This window comes from Aethalodelphis obliquidens, unplaced genomic scaffold (genome assembly GCF_003676395.1).
Source record: "Aethalodelphis obliquidens isolate GAN/ISIS:26980383/991018 unplaced genomic scaffold, ASM367639v1 scaffold48, whole genome shotgun sequence".
NCBI classification, from domain to species: Eukaryota; Metazoa; Chordata; class Mammalia; order Artiodactyla; family Delphinidae; genus Aethalodelphis; species Aethalodelphis obliquidens.
The window spans coordinates 9,278,757-9,296,263 of record NW_020837992.1 but is presented as its reverse complement, the minus strand read 5'-3'; the positions used below and the strand labels follow the sequence as shown (position 1 = coordinate 9,296,263).

The window sequence follows — 17,507 nt, the reverse complement described above, 5'->3', positions numbered from 1 at the left end:
AAAAGGGAACCCTCTTGCACTGCTGGTAGGAATGTAAATTGGTACAGCCACTATGGAGAACAGTATGGAGGTTCTTTAAAAAACTAAAAACAGAACTACCATATTACCCAGCAATCCTACTACTGGGCATATACCCTGAGAAAACCATAATGCAAAAGGACACATGTACCCCAATGTTCATTGCAGCACTATTTACAATAGCCAGAACATGGAAACAACCTAAATGTCCAATGACAGATGAACGGATAAAGAAGATGTGGCACATATATACAATGGAATATTACTCAGCCATAAAAAGGAACGAAATTGGGTCATCTGTAGAGATGTGGATGGACCTAGAGTCTGTCAGTCTGAATGAAGTAAGCCAGAAAGAGAAAAACAAATATCATATAGTAACACATATATGTGGAATATAGAAAAATGGTAGAGAAGAACCTATTTGCAGGGCAGGAATAGAGATGTAGATGTACAGAACAGACATGTGGACCCAGGGGGTGATGGGGAAGGTGGGCCGAATTGGGAGACTACGATTGACATATATACACTACCATGCGTAAAACTGATAGCTAGTAGGAACATGCTATAAAGCACAGAAAGCTCAGTTTGGTGCTCTGTGACGACTGAGATGGGTGGGATGGGGGGGCGGGGGAGGGAGGTCCACAGGGTAGGAGATATAGGTAGACATACAGCTGATTCACTTCATTCTACAGCAGAAACTAACACAACATTCTAAAGCAATTATACTCCAATTAAAAAAAATGTTAATAAAAGAATAAGAAATTACCGCTGTCTACTCAGTCATAGAAAAGAATAAATTTTGCCATATGTAACAACATGGATGTACCTGGAAAGTATTATGCTTAGTGAAATAAGGCAGAGAAAGACAAATACTGTATATTTTCACTTACATGTAGAATCTAAAAAATAAAACAAATGAGTATGACAAAACAGAAACAGACACACAGATACATAGAACAAACTAATGGTTACTAGTGGAGACAAGGTTGAGGGGAGGGGCAATATAGGGGTAGGGAATTAAGAGGTACAAACTACTAGGCATAAAATAAATAAGATACAAGGATGTAATGTACAGCACAGAGAATATAGCCAACATTTTATAACTTCAAATAGAGTATAATTTTTAAAAATATCAAAGCACTATGTTGTACACCTGAAACTAACATAATATTGTAAATCAGCTAGACTTCAATAACAGAAAAAAGGAGGAATTTACCACTGTCAAGCTCTATGTATCAAAGAATATCTTCAATTATCTGAAGAGCTATTAAAATACTCCTCCCTTTTTCAACTACATCATCTGTGTGACCCTAAATTTTCGTCATATACTTCAACCAAAACCACCACCACAGACTGAATCCAGAAGCAGATACAAGAATCAGCTGTTGGGACTTCCCTGGTGGGGCAGTGGTTAAGAATCCGCCTGCCAAGGTAGGGGACATGGGTTTGAGCCCTGGTCCGGGGAGATCCCACATGCCACAGAGCAACTAAGCCCATGCACCACAACTACTGAACCTGCGCTCTAGAGCCCGCAAGCCACAACTACTGAAACCCTAAAGCGCGCCTAAAGCCCGTGCTCCGCAGCAAGAGCAGCCACCGCGATGAGAAGCCCACACACCGCAACGAAGAGTAGTCCCTGCTTGCCGCAACTAGAGAAAGCCCGCACAGCAAAGAAGACCCAACGCACCAAAAATAAATAAATAAATAAAATTTATTAAAAAAAAATAATCAGCTGTCTTCTTTTAATACAGGCATTGGAGGTTCGCAAAAGTAAACTAATAGTACTCCTCTAGTTTTTTTGCTTTGGAAAAATCATTTTTCATAAAAATATTAACATGTTAAGTGTGTTTTTATTCTTAATTTAGTACAATAATATTTTTAAACTTCTAGTATGGTAAATATTGAGAGATATAACCAAATACAATCTTCAAGCTTCAATAATTTTTAAGAGTGTAAAGGAGACTTCTGAAGCCAAAGCGTCTAATAATCTGATAAATATCTCCTGTGTAGACATGAGAATAGATGTGTAGTAAAATTTACCAAAAACGGGAAAAGGTATATTCCAAATTGTCCTCCCCAACCTGGTCAAAATTCTACTCTTCCTGTATCTATTTCCCCATAGTAGCTATAATCAAACTTTTAAATTTCTGCCATGAGACTCACTTTTTTTTGGGGGGGGGCTGCATTGGGTCTTTGCTGCTGTGTGCGGGCTTTCTCTAGTTGCGGCGAGCAGGGGATACTCTTCGTTGCGGTGTGCGGGCTTCTCATCACAGTGACTTCTCTTGTTGCAGAGCACGGGCTCTAGGTGCGAGGGCTTCAGTAATTGTAGCACACAGGCTCAGTAGTTGTGGCTCGCGGGCTTAGCACACAGGCTCAGTAGTTGTGGCTCGCGGGCTCTAGAGCATAGGCTCAGTAGTTGTGGCTCATGGGCTTAGTTGCTCCACTGCATGTGGGATCTTACCACACCAGGGCTCAAACCTGTGTCCCCTGCCATTGGCAGACGGATTCTTAACCACTATGCCACCAGGGAAGCCCGTGACTGACTTTTAATATCATTGCCTATAACTACTCCAATTCTTAAATCTTCACTCATTTTCTTTTTGCTAAATTTATTTTTCAAGCATTTATATGTTAGGCATGGTCCTACATGCTGAAGATATATCCATAAGTAAGAATAAAGCAGTCTCTAAACAACACAGCTTAGAGTTGAAAGGGGGAGGAAAAGACAGTTAAGTACAACATGAGGGAGGTTTCTTTACTTTCAGAATACAAAAGAAAAAAAACTTTTTGATGTGGATTTAGAAGTATGATTCTTAAAACTCCTCAGATTAGTCTATTTTTAAATTATTTGCATCTTCATAATAAAAGTAGAGTGTCACAAGATTTAAAAACTTGACAGTAAGAATGCCACATCCTAAAGCACTTCTGGATCATGATGCTCACTTCAACTATGAGACTCTAAGTTTCTTAGAAGACAGAGATTGAGTCATTGTATCCACAGTGCTTATTTCTAAAATGTTTCTTGAATTAAATGTGCCCATAAAATTTCCAGATAATTAAGAGCTAAACTGAAATTTATCAGAGAAGACTCTATTAATAACAGATTTGTGGCATGTAACCAGCTGCAACTTTAATCAGGACAGGTGTCAAGAAAAAACGTAGGGAACCATAGATCTTGGATAGTAACTATGAACAAAAGGCAACAGAAATGTGGAGCACCAACGGAATGTCTGGACTCAAAGGCCAAAAGCAAGCAGTCAAAGGTTAATAGTCTATGATAACAAAGAGTTTGTGGATCCTCCTAATGCTTAATAGGAGAACGGAATGAATGGATGGACCCATCAGGACTAATGGTTCTATTGCTAGTGACCAGCTGCCCACATCCCTCAATTGTTTTTCACCTTTTTAATTATGCATCCAAGATACTTCTTGCTATTACTTATATTTCAAAATATCACTATATATCATAAATTGTTAATATTTAGTATTTATTAAAATTAAATAATTGTAGCAAGAAGCTTTCGATGACCACTTTATCCTGGCATAAATGCCACTGATGTTGCTATACTATATAAGATTCTCTGCATCCTGTGCCCAGATCTCAAGGAGCTGTTAAAACGTGCTGAATATCCTGAGGAAGCAGGTGTGAAGCTCAGTTAGTACTGTGGTCCTGCAATCAAATCAGAACGAAGAAATCCCTGTGCCACGTGGACTCTTAGCCAATGGAGACAAGATAACATCAGATCATCCAGAATTCTTCTAAAATGAAAGACAGACAGTAGGGTTCAGTCAAGAGATCAACACCACACAGTAATTGGAACAGGAAAAGTTTAATATAAAGAATTATTAACCATGACAATGGAAAAATGAAACTCTAAAGTGAAAAGAGAACTCTAAAGAATACCCCAGGGTACCCAAGGAAGAAAAAAATTGGAAGGGGAAAGCCCTCCCCAAGGTTAGGACTCAGATCTTCTTGGAAAAGGTATGGTTAGAGCCACTGGATGGGGGGAGACATTCGCTGGGTTTCCCGGGCCAGAACTGGTCCACAGTTGCCAGGAAAGACCCCTGCAGACTTCAAAAGGGACAAGTCTGGCGGGTGGGCAACGAGAGAGTCACAGTGCTGGGAGCCCACTCACAAGCAAGGCAATGCAAGGCCTGGGAGACACAGTGGCAGTGTCGGGAAGGCCACAGGAAATGACTTTCTGAAGTAATAAAGGCAGGCCAAAGCTGTCAGACATGCATGGAGAAGGAGAGGGGCATCAAGAATCTGTTCACCTGCAGGGCAACAAGGCCTTAGGTCTACAGTGTCCCTGTCAGGAGGGGTACAGGGTGCTAGCAGGCTGAAGCTGAGAGGCAGGTACACAGAGGAAGTCAGAGAGTCTGAAGCCCATTCTCCAATAGGTCTGGGGGACCTTGGTGTGCTTAGCTAGATGGCCATCAATTGGCTGGGGCTGCAAGCTTATCAGGAGCCTGAGCTCTAGGTATACAGCTGAGGCAGATGCCTCTGGCAACGGTGCAGCAAAAGCAAAATGAAAAACAAAGCCCATAGAACACTGGAAAGAAGAAGAAAAGACCTCACCCTCCCACAATGCCCCTCCCGTGTCCTCTACTGTGAAGCTTAACTGCATACTCACTGTAAAGGAAAATGCTTACAGAGTCCAACCCATTAATGCAGAACGGGAAATGAAAGAAGGGACCTGAAGGGGAACTCCCTGGAGGTCCAGTGGTAAGGACTCTGCGCTTTTACTGCCGAGGGCACGGGTTCAAACCCTGGTTGGGGAACTAAAAACCTGCAAGCCTCGCAGCATGGCCAAAAAAAAAAAAAAAAAAAGAAGGGACCTGAAGCTAAGAGGCAATAAATGGATAATTGGCACGGCTTCTTAAAACCAAGAAGCACCAATGTAAGAGCCCCAGGAATTCCACAGTGATCCTGAAAGGCAGCAATTTCCCCAATGTTGATGAGAAATATAGTTGGTATCAGAACATACTCTCTAAAGCCATTATACGAAGATCAACATGGTATAGAAACAGGAATTAATGTAAGAATAGACAAATAAATGCCACAAAAGAAAAAAACCTTTAATTCATGGCAACGCATATGAAAAGTATAACAAAGATTTCACTAGGAAAAATATGGATTATTTAATAAATAATCTTATAACAGACACCTAACCATCTGAAAGAACAGTAAAATGGAGTGTCATCTGATATCCCATTCAAATATAAATTCCACATGGATATTAAAAAGAACTTTTTAAGCTATAAAAATCATCTTACAAGCAAATGTAGGTATGGGAGACCTTTCTAATCAGGACCAAAACTGCAAAATCTTGGCAGGGAGGTTAGTGGAGGGGCATGCAAGAATAGAACTGAAGGGCTTCCCTGGTGGTGCAGTGGTTGAGAGTCCGCCTGCCGATGCAGGGGACACGGGTTCGTGCCCCGGTCCGGGAAGATCCCACATGCCGCGGAGCGGCTGGGCCCGTGAGCCATGGCCACTGAGCCTGCGCGTCCGGAGCCTGTGCTCCGCAACAGGAGAGGCCACAACAGTGAGAGGCCCGCGTACCGCAAAAAAAAAAAAAAAAAAAAAAAAAAGAATAGAACTGAACATATAAAAATTTGTTTGGCAAAAGCTATCATAAACAACTCTGAAATATGTATATGTACGTGAATATAAAAATATATGTATACATATACATGTATATATGCAGGTTTGTATATGAATGGAAGTATGTATTATGTATGCATTGTAATATGTATGTACATAAATGCATTGTGTTTCCCAACTATAGCAGCTGAAAGAGCCTAAAAGCAAGCTACCATGAGCTTATCTACTGCCCAGGCAGTTGTCTCTTTCGTCTCTGGGGCAGCCAGAGTCCAGTCAAAAAATGGAATCCACACAGCAATTTGAACAGGAAAAGTCTTGCAAAGAATTATTAACTATTTACACAAGATTAACTACTAAGAAGGAATAAAAGAGAACTATAAGGAATATCCTAGGGTGGAGAGAGAAAACCAAAGGCAGTACTTGTAAGGGGCGCCTCGTCCCCAAGGCTGGACTTCAGATCTCATGGAGACTGTGGCTGCAGCACACTGGGTAAGAGGAGTTAGCTGGGCTGCCCGAGCCACACCTGTTCCATAGTAGGAGGGCCAAAGTCGGTGCGCAAGGAACTGCAGGCTGGAACTGACAAACAAGAAATTTTGCTGTGGTGTCAGCAGGCCAAGGGTGGAAGGCAGGAAGCCCCAGATAGGAACTGGCAACAAAATTTGCTAGAGGATGAGCACACTGGGCAGCCCACACACGCACATGCCACTGGCAACACAGCAAGCAGGAACAGAAGTACACCCAAACCCTATCTCCCGCAGGGTCCCTCCAATACCCTCTGCAGATTAAGTTTATACATGCCAGTTGGAACAGTAGGTCCAATAAGGCAATAAAAGGTTGATTTGGAGCTAAAATGCAATAAATTGATAACTAACATAGTTTCTAAAATCATTCCCCACAAAAAGCAACCAGGGCTCTGTGAAAAGACGGCTGATTCCAGGGCTGGAGCATAATAAATTCAAGATGAGCAATGAACATCTTCTTATGCCTAAAAGTAAGAAGTACTTTAAAAAAAAAAATTTGATAGGAAGAAGTTACAAGGACAGAAAAGCCAGAGTAAAAGGTCTCCTACTGGTCAAAACTAGGACAATTTGAGCATCAAAATAATTAAGTACATTAATGAATTCTAAACTATTAGGGGAAAAAAATAGGTATATGTGTCCAAATAAATAATGGATAGATGGATAAATATACAGACAGATACAATACACAGACATATAGCTGTATAGACAGATAAACAGATACAAGTAAAAAGAAGAATAGTTAACAAAGATACACAGATAAAGTGAGAAGGGAGGATAATCATTAATGTGGAAGGGGTGCTGGAACTGGAAAAATCATTATTTTGTAGCCATCATGCAAACACTGGTTCATGCAAGAATCAATGGATGCTAAATCTAAGAGGCAATTTTGTAGAAGAGCAGGATATATTCATGATCTTAAAAGTTTTGGAAGAAAGGAAGGAAGAAGGAAGGGAGAGAGGGATGGAGACATGGAGGGAGGGAGGAAGGTGAATATATGCTATAGTCTAAAAAATGACCCCAAAGATACCAGGTCCAAATTCCTGGAACTTGTAGATGATATGTTATTTGGACAAAGAGTCTTTGCACTTTTGATTAAGGATCTTGAGATTATCCTGAATTATCAGGGTGGGCACTAAATGCCATCACAAATGTTCTTATAAGAGAGAAACAGAGAGAGATTTCACAGAGAAGGCAATATGAAGATGAAGCAGACAGAGGTTTGAAGATGAGGGCTTTGAAGATTGACAAGATGCTGGCACAAGCCAAGGAACACACCCAGTCACCAAAAACTGAAAGAGGCAAGGAACATATTCTTCCCTAGAGGCTCTAGGCCCTGCTGACGCCTTGATTTCTGCCCAAAGATACTTATTTCAGACTTCTGGCCCCCAGAACTGCAAGAAAATAAAGTTCTATTGTTTTAAGCCACCACAAAAACAATCCTTCCTTTAATTTCTCTCTCCTCTCACATTTTACTAAAAGCAGCAAGAAGAAACCACACCATACTTATAAACACTCTGGTTGGAAATCTCCTTAGCTACATTACCCTCTTCTTTGGTACATTTTCTACTTTCCAAATAACTGTATGCAACCATGTGGCTAGACTTTCTGCAACTACATAAGAAGGATCCACTACCTTCCTCTAATTTCCAGTAACAGTTACCTGATTTTCCTGCAAACCCTCACCTGCAGTCTTATCAACGACCGTGAGGCTTCTATGAATAGCTTCTTCAGGACACTTCAGGCCCTCACACTCTCCTCAAAGCCCATGGCTCATTCCAAAGCCACTCTCCACATTTTTTGGTTTTTGTCATAACAGCACTCTACTTACAGGTTAAAAAAAAAAAAATCTATTAAGTAGTCATTGCTATGTAACAAACTACCCCCAAACTTAGCAGCCTACAACAATAAACATTAGTATCTCACACAACCTCTGATAGTTAGGAATCCAAAAGTGGCTTGGCTGGATGGTTCTAGCTCAAGGTCTCTCATGAGGCTGCAGTCAAGCTGTCAGTCAGTGTTGCAATCATCTCAAAGTTCTACAGGAACTGGAGAATCTGCATCTAAGTTCATTCACATGGTTGTGCCAGGTGCAGGGTGTTGGCTGTTGCCCCCTGTTCCTCTCCATGGGGGCCTCGTCATAGGCTGCATGAGTGTCCTTACAATATGAAAGCTGGTAAACCTCAGAGCAAGTAATGAGAGAGAGGGAGGGAACATCCCCAAGAGAGAAGCCATGGCCTTTACAACCTAATCTCAGAAATGACATACTGTCACTTTTCCTTATGCTACTGGTCCCAAAGACCAATCCCTGGGAAGAGAAGACACCAATGTGTAACTAGCAGGAGAGGAGGATTACAGGTGGCCATCTTGGAGGCTGTCTACCACAAAAGGCCCGGTCCAAATATTTAGCAAACTAGCATGCAGCATGAATTTGACTTACCTATGTAGTATAAGAAAAAAAGACTCTATTAAAACTACATTGTCCTAAATGTAAGGCCAGACACTGTCAAACTCTTAGAGGAAAACACAGGAAGAACACTCTGTGACATAAATCACAGTAAGATCCTTTTTGACCCACCTCCTAGAGAAATGGAAATAAAAACAAACAAATGGGACTTAATGAAACTTAAAAGCTTTTGCACAGCAAAGGAAACCATAAACAAGACCAAAAGACAACCCTCAGAATGGGAGAAAATATTTGTAAATGAAGCAACGACAAAGGATTAATCTCCAGAATATACAAGCAGCTCATGCAGCTCAATAACAAAAAAACAAACAACCCAATCCAAAAATGGGCAGAAGACCTAAATAGACATTTCTGTTAAGAAGATATACAGACTGCCAACAAACACATGAAAGAATGCTCAACATCATTAATCATTAGAGAAATGTAAATCAAAACTACAATGAGATATCATCTCACACCAGTCAGAATGGCCATCATCAAAAAATCTAGAAACAATAAATGCTCGAGAGGGTGTGGAGAAAAGGGAACTCTCCAACACTTTTGATAATCACCATTCTAATGAGCATGAGGGGGTACCTAACTGTGATTTTGATTTGCATTTCCCTAATAATTAGTGATGTTGAACATCTTTTATGTTCCTGTTGGACATCTGTATGTCTTTGGAAAAAGATCTATTCAGACTTTCTGCCCATTTTTTAATCAGGGTGTTTGGTTTTCTTTGTTGTTGAGTTGTATGAGTTCTTTATATATTTTGGATATTAACCCTTTATCAGATATACGATTCGCAAGTACCTTCTCCCACTCAGTAAGTTGTATTTTCATTCTGTTAATGGTTTCATTTGCTGTGCTGAAGCTTTTTAGTTTGATGTCATCCCATTTATTTTTGCCTTTATTTCCTTTGCCTGAGGAGACATATCCAAAAAGTTATTGCTAAGACTAATATCAAAGAGAGTACTGCCTATGCTTTCTTCTAGGAATTTTATGCTTTCAGATCTGACATTCAAATCTTTAATCCATTTTGAGTTAATTTCTGTGTATGGTATAAAGTAGTGGTCTAGTTTCATTCTTTTGCATGTGTCTATCTACTTTTCCCAACACCATTTATTGAAGCGACTTTCCTTTCTCCACTGTACTTTCTTGGCTACTTCGTTGTAATTAGTTATCCATATATGTCTGGGTTTATTTCTGGGCTCTCAATTCTGTCCCATTGATCTGTGTGCCTGTTTTCTGCCAATAACATGCTATTTTGATTAGTACAGCTTTGTAGTATAATTTGAAATCAGGGAGTGTGATATCTCCAGCTTTGTTCATTTTTCTCAGGATTATTTTGGCTGTTCTGGGTCTTTTGTGATTCCATACAAATTTTAGGATTTTTTGTTCAATTTCTGTGAAAAATGTTGAGATTTTGACAGTGATCGCATTGAATCTGTAGATTGCTTTAGGTAATATGGACACTTCAACAATGTTAATTCTTCCAATCCATGAACATGGGATACCTTTCCATTACTTCGTGTCTTCTTCAATTTCTTTCAACAATGCCTTACAGTTCTCAGCGTACAAATCTGTCACCTCCTTGGTTAAGTTTATTCCTAGGTATTTTATTCTTTTTGTTGGGATTACAAATGGGACTGTTTTCTTAATTTCTCTTTCTGCTAGTTAATTGTTAGGGTATAAAAATGCAACAGAGTTTTGTACTTTTATTCCCTACCCTGCAAATTTACTGTATTCGTTTAATATTTCTAATAGTTTTTTGGTGAAATCTTTAGGGGTTTCTATATATAAAATCATGTCATCTGCAAATAGTGACAGGTTTACTTCCTCCTTTCCCATCTGGATGGCTTTTATTTCTTTTTCTTGCCTAACTGCTCTGGGTAGGACTTCCAATACTATGTTGAATAAGAGTGGCAACAGCAGGCATCCTGATCCCACTGATAGAAGAATACCTTTCAGTTTTTCACCACTGAATATGATGGTAGCTATGAGTTTGTCATATATGGCCTTTATTATGTTTAGATACGTTTATGTTTAGGTACATTTCCTCTGTACCCATTTTATTTTATTGAAAGTTTTTATCATAAATGGATATTGAAAACTGTCAAATGCTTTTTCTGCATCTATCGAAATGATCATATGATTTTTATCCTTCATTTCATTAATGTGGTGTAGAACGTTAATTGATTTGCAGACACTGAACCATCCTTGCATCCCTGGAAGGAATGTCACTTGATCTTGGTGTATTATCCTTTTAATGTATTGTTGTATTCAATTTGTTTAATATTTTGTTGAAGATTTTTGCATCTATGCTCATCAGAGATACTGGCCTGTAATTTTCTCTTTTGTGTGTTGTCCTTATCTGGCTTTGGTATCAGGGTAATGTTGGCCTCATAAAATGTGTTAAGAACCATTCCCTTGTTTTCAATATATTTGGAAGGGTTTGAGAAGGACAGGTATTGAATCTTCTTCGAATGTTTCACAGAATTCACCAGTGAAGCCATCTGGTCCTGGACTTCTGTTTTTTGGGGGAGGTTTTTGGTTACTGTTTCAATCTCTTTACTAGTAATCAGTCTATTCAGATTTTATATTTCTTCATGTTTCAGACTTGAAAGCTTGTATCTAAGAACTTATCCAATTCTTACAGGCTGTCCAATTTGCTGGCATATTTGTTCATATCAGTCTCTTATATAATCCTTTGTATTTCAGTGTAACTTCACCTCTTTCATTTCCGATTTTATTTATTTGAGGCTTCTCTTTTTTCTTAGTGAGTCTAGCTAAAGGTTTGTCAATTTTGTTTACCTTTTCAAAGAATCAGCTCTTAGTTTCACTGATCTTTTCTTTCATTTAATTCTTTATTTCATTTATTTCCACTCTGATTTTTATTACATTCTTCCTTCTACTGACTTTGTGCTTCATTTGTTCTTTTCTTCTAGTTCCTTTAGCTGTAAGGTTAGATTATTTGAGATTCTTCTTGTTTCCTGAAGTAGGCCTATACTGCTATAAAATTCTGTTTTAGAACTGCTTTTGCTGCATCCCACAGATTCTGGTACATCTTATTTTCATGTCTTTTTTTGATTCCTTCATTGACCAATAGCTGTTCAGCAGCATGTTGTTTAGTCTCCATATATTTGTGACCTTTTCCAGCCTTCTTGTAGTTGATCAGTCTTCTTAAAGAGACTTGATATTTGTCCCAACATATGGTCTATCCTTGAGAACACTCCATGTGCACTTGAGAAAAATGTGTATTCTGTTGCTTTTGGATGGAATGTTCTGTATATGTCTATTTAATAAGTCTAGTCTAATGTTTCATTTAAGGCCAATGTTTCCTTGTTGACTTTCTGTCTGGATGATCTATCCATTGATGTAAGTGGGGTGTTAAAGTCCCCTACTATTATTATGTTGCTGTCAGTTTCTCCCTTTACGACTGTTATATAATTGCTTTATATATTTTGGTGCTATGTTAGATGTATATGTTATTAGTAAATGTCATGTCTTCTTGACAGACTGTTCCCTTTACCATTATATAATGACCATCTTTGTCTCGTTGGTTTTTTGACTTGAAGTCTATTTTTGTCTAAGTATGGCTACACCTGCTTTCTTTTGGCTGCCATTTGCTTGGAGTATCATCTTCCATCTCTTTACAGTGAGCCTGTATTTGTCTTTAGAGCTGAGTATCCCAGAGGCCACAAATAGTTGGGTCTTATTTTTTAATCCATCTGGTCACTGTTTCTTTTGATTGAATTCAATCCATTTACATTTCGGATGATTAGTGACGTATGAAGACTTAGTACTGCCATTTATTTATCATTTTCTGGTTGCTCTCTATCTTCATTGTTTTTTTTTCTTGTGTTTGTGTCTGCCATTTTAGTTTGGTGTTCTTGGGGGGGGGGTTTTAAGATTTTTTTATTTTTAATATTTATTTATTTGGTTGCAGCTCACCGGCTCCTTAGTTGTGGCATGAATGTGGGATCTAGTTCCCTGACCAGGGATCGAACCCAGGCCCCATGCATTGGGAGTGCAGAATCTTATCCACTGCAACACCAGAGCAGTCCCAGTTTGGTGTTTTTCTGTGATGTTTTGCTCAGTTTTCTCTTTTTTATGTTTCATGTTTCTGCTCTAGATTTTTTGTTTTGTGGTTATCATAAGGTTTGTATAAAACATCTCATAGATAAGATAGTCCTTTTTATGCTGATAGTATCATATCTTCATTTGCCTATACAGTTCCATCCTTTCCCTCTTCCCGTTTTATGTTTCTTTTTTCCCCTTTTATGTTTTTGTTGTCACATATTATCCATTATGTTGTGAGTTAATTACCAAGTTGAAGTAGCTAGTTATTTTTAATGCTTTTTTTCCCTTTAATCTTTATGTCACAATTGTGTTTAACAACCTATTCTGCCACAGAGCTGTACTTTCTGATTCTATCTATTTATCACCTTACTCGAAGTTTTGTGTACTTTTGCCTTTCCATTTCAGGTAGAAGAGCTCCTTTCAACATTTCTTATAAGACAGGTATAATGGTGATAAATTGCCTTAGCTTTTGTTTGTGTGGGCAAGCCTTTATTTCTCCTTCATATGAAGGACGACTTTGCCAGATAGACTATTCTTGGCTGACATTTTTTATCTTTCAGTATTCTGAGTATGTCATCACACTCTCTCCCAGACAATAGAGTTTCTGATGAGAAATCTGCTGAAAGCCCAATGGGGGGGTACCTTTGCAGGTTACTATCTTTTTTCCCTTGGCTGCCTTTAAAATTCTTTCCTTATCATTGACTTTTGACAGTGCATCAGCGGGATCACATGCCCTGCTGCATGGTCCCCTGTGGCTGCAGGTGCCATTGCAGCTGGAAGGCCAGAGTCATGTGCGCTGCCTCCACTGCTATTACCGCATTCTCTGGGGCTGTGGACTCAGTCACCATGGCCAGGGGCTGGAGTTGCAGGTACCACCTCCACTGTTCCCCTGGTTCCACCTCCTCTATGTGCTCAGTCCAGTCACATTCAGATGTAAAAATGTGTGGATCTCTTCAGCATCCTGTTCTGTTAGGCAAAGGAAACTTTGTTGAGTTGTTTTACTAGTTATAGACTGAAGGGGAAAGAAGGGATCATCTCATGCTACCATGATCCTGACGCTGCTCTCCAGGAAACTACTGCTTTTTATTGAACATTCTTCTATTAGCTTTGTTTTGTGCTTTGTTTTTCAATTTTCTTAGGTATACCTGCATTACTTTGACTTCTAAAGTTATTCCAATGTATAAAGAATACTGATGTTAAAATTATTTGAAAACAATAATGCAATATGCAACAAAAGTCACAGAAATATGCATACCCTTTGACCAAGCAATTTTGCTCCCAGGAATTTATCCTAATTAAATAATTGCACATCTGCATTACAGTGTACAAATAAGAATATTAAGCAGTGTTGTTTATAATACCAATAATATATGAGTAAAAGGTTGGTTAATAAATCATGGTATATACAAAAACTGAAATACTATGCATCTATTAAAATTAATAATGTAGATTCTTTTATTGATACGAAAAGACAATCACAATATACCACTGTATGAAAAAGAGGTTTCAAGACTACATTTAGCAAGACTTCAATTTTGAAGTTTAAATGTACAGAAAGGTAAAGAAGCATGTGCATACTCATATGTACACACAAGCACAAGCACACACAGACACACACACACAGAGTCTAAAAATTATGCTAAAATGTTATACCATCTAGGAAATGGTATTAAGGTTGAATTTTTATTTTAAGTAGTTTTCTGTATCATCTGAGTTATTTGCATATGGTACTTTATAACCTGAAAAAAAAAAACTGTCTAGTTTGAAAAATAACGTCCATATACTTTGACTCTACAACTCCACATGCAGAAATTGATTTTTAAAAAATAACAGGATAGGACTTCCCTGGTGGCGCAGTGGCTAAGAATCTGCCCGCCAATGCAGGGGACATGGGTTCGAGCCCTGGTCCAGGAAGATCCCACATGCCATGAAGCAACTAAGCCCATGCTCCACAACTACTGAGCCTGCGCTCTAGAACCTGTGAGCCACAACTATTGAGCCCACATGCCACAACTACTGAAGCCTGCATGCCTAGAGCCTGTGCTCCGCAACAAGAGAAGACGCCACAATGAGAACCCGTGCACTGCAACAAACAGTAGCCCCCACTCGCCACAACTAGAGAAAGCCAGCACGCAGCAATGAAGACTCAACACAGCCAAAAATTAATTAATTTTAAAATAAATAACAGGATGAATATAAAGCTGTCCATACAAGAAAATTTATGGTAAAGTTATAGAAAAAACAAGAAATAACATTCCGTACTCTGTTGGTCAAGGTCCAGTCAAGGGATTAAAAAACATATCAATTATTTTAACAAAGAGAATTTTTTTAACAAAGAGAATTTAATATAAAAAAAAGTAAACTAAGGGCTTTCCTGGTGGCGCAGTGGTTGAGAGTCCGCCTGCCGATGCAGGGGACACGGGTTCGTGCCCTGGAGCGGCTGGGCCCGTGAGCCATGGTCGCTGAGCCTGCACGTCCGGAGCCTGTGCTCCGCAATGGAAGAGGCCACAACAGTGAGAGGCCCGTGTACCGCAAAAAATAAAAGAAAAAGAAAAAGTAAACTAAGTAAGTAAAAACGAAGGCAAAAAAAGGAACACCAAAGTATCAAAATAACAGAAAATAACAAGTGTTGGCAAGGAGGAAGAGAAACTGGAACCGTTATGCACAGCTAGTGGAAATGTAAAATAGAGCAGCCACTAAGGAAAACAATATGATGGTTCCTCAGAAAATTAAAAATAAAATTACCATATGATCCAGTAATTCCACTTTCGGTATATACCCAAAAGAATTAAAAGCAGGAATTGAACTGATATGTGTACACCCATGTTCACAGCAGTATTATTTTTAATAGCCAAAGGGTAAAAGCAATCAAAGTGTTCACTGATGAATGAAAAAATAAACAAAATGGTGTCTACACACACAATGGACTATATTCAGACACAAGAAGGAAATTTTGACACATGCTATTGATAGAACATAGGTGAATCTTGAGAAATTATGCTAAGTGAAATGAGCCAGTCACAAAAGGACAAATACTGTATGATTTCACTTATATGAGGTGTCGATCCACAGTTGGTTGAATCCATAGATGCAGAACCTGCAGATCCAGAGGGCTGACTACACAACACCATTTTATATAAGGGACTAGAGCATCCACAGATTCTGGTATCCACAGGGCGTCCTGGAACCAATCCCCCACAGACACCAAGGGACAACTGTATAAGAATAATTCAATGTCACCTCATGTTCCTACAGGGTTTTTCTATTTGCTTCATCGGTTAGAGTTTGAGTTGTTGTTCTGGTGCTGTTTTTTCATGAAAGAAAGGAGTAAATGCATTCTGAGTTAACAAAACCACAGCAAGAACATGAAAAAACAGGTGACCTGAAAGGTCTGCAGTTTGGCCTGCCATGTTCCTCTCCGTGGCACTCGGGCCCACGCGGCCTGCCTCACTGCCCAGTGGGGAAGACATATAAGGAATTTGCATAAGACAGCTGTGCAGAATGGAGCTGGAGGAGCCTTATTTGTACAGAGAGATACTCCTGAGAATAACCCAGATACTCTATTTGATTTCACACCAGAAAACTATAAGAGGATAGAGGCCATTGTAAAAAACTACCCAGGAGGGCATAAAGCAGCAGCTGTGCTTCCAGTCCTGGATTTAGCCCAAAGACAGAATGGATGGCTGCCCATCTCTGCTATGAACAAGGCTGCAGAAGTTTTATAAATACCTCTAATGAGAGTATATGAAGTAGCAACTTTTTATACAATGTATAATAGAAAGCCAGTTGAAAGTATCATATTCAAGTCTACACTACTATACCTTGCATGCTTCGAAATTCTGACAGCATACTGGAGACTACTCAGAAAAAGCTTGGAATAAAGGTTGGGGAGACTACACCTGACAAATTTTTCACTCTTATAGAAGTGGAATGTTTAGGGGCCTGTGTAAATGCACCAATGATTCAAATAAATGACAACTACTATGAGGGTCTGACACTTAAGGATATTGAAGAAATTACTGATGAATCCAAAGCTGGCAAAATCCCAAAATCTGGGCCAAGGAGTGGATGATTCTCATGTGAACCAGCCAGAGGTCTTACCTCTTTGATTGAACCACCTAAAGGCCTTGGCTTTGGTGTGCAAGCAGGCCTTTAATTTATATTCAATAGCAAATATGTCACTGGAGAAATAAAATAGGAATCTCCTATCTTAAAAAAAAAAAAGAACATGAAAAAACAACTTCAATTGCTTGAGGCATGATAGGAATTATCTTAATAAGGGGCTTCTGACTTCATGGTACAGTGTTTCAGTGTTCAGTATATATACATAATTAGCTAATCATCACTTTTCAAAATCACAATTTCAAAATAATCACTTACCAAACACTATTCCTTTAGCAAATGGAGGAAACAATTCTGAACGTCGGAATAAGTTTTTGTGAATTTGCCATAGTTCTTTGTGTAGTTTCTTAAAGTCACTGTATCTCTTCCATACAATTATCTAAAGAGAGAAGATAATTAAATGTGTAACTCACAGTGAAACCATAGATATCTGAAAAACAAATAATCTTTTTATTCAAGTGCTCAAAATTGTCATGCAAAGGCAAACATATACGTTCTAACCAATATGGTTAACTGTCTAAAATTAACTAATAATATTTTATTTAAAAATATAAAGCAGCAATTCTTCCTCAAACTGTTCTGTTTGGGTTTTTAAATTTCATTTTAAACAAGTACTATTTTCTTCATACTAGAAAAATATCAACCTGGTACAAAAAAGGTTTACACTACATAAAATGTCACTTAACCTCTTCAAACATTAATTACTATTACCCTG

The 17,507-nt window shown here is 38.8% G+C and overlaps 1 protein-coding gene and 1 pseudogene across 8 annotated transcripts in view; one reads left to right on the top strand and one right to left on the bottom strand.

Annotated features, from left to right (window-relative positions):
• RPS6KC1 (ribosomal protein S6 kinase C1) overlaps positions 1-17,507 on the bottom strand; it is a 218,314-nt gene that overhangs the window by 167,574 nt on the left and 33,233 nt on the right. For 7 of the 8 annotated variants that reach the window (XM_027082964.1, XM_027082965.1, XM_027082958.1 and 4 more), the window contains one exon: positions 17,051-17,171. Coding sequence is in view for 6 of the 8 variants with exons in the window: in XM_027082958.1 (XP_026938759.1) it covers positions 17,051-17,171 (121 nt within the window). In the remaining 2 variants the exon portion in view is untranslated. Of the gene's footprint in view, positions 1-8,072; positions 8,626-17,050; positions 17,172-17,507 lie in introns of those variants that run through there. The other variant, XM_027082960.1, reaches the window with a different exon arrangement.
• On the top strand, positions 16,064-16,841 carry LOC113607526 (NADH dehydrogenase [ubiquinone] flavoprotein 2, mitochondrial-like; annotated as a pseudogene).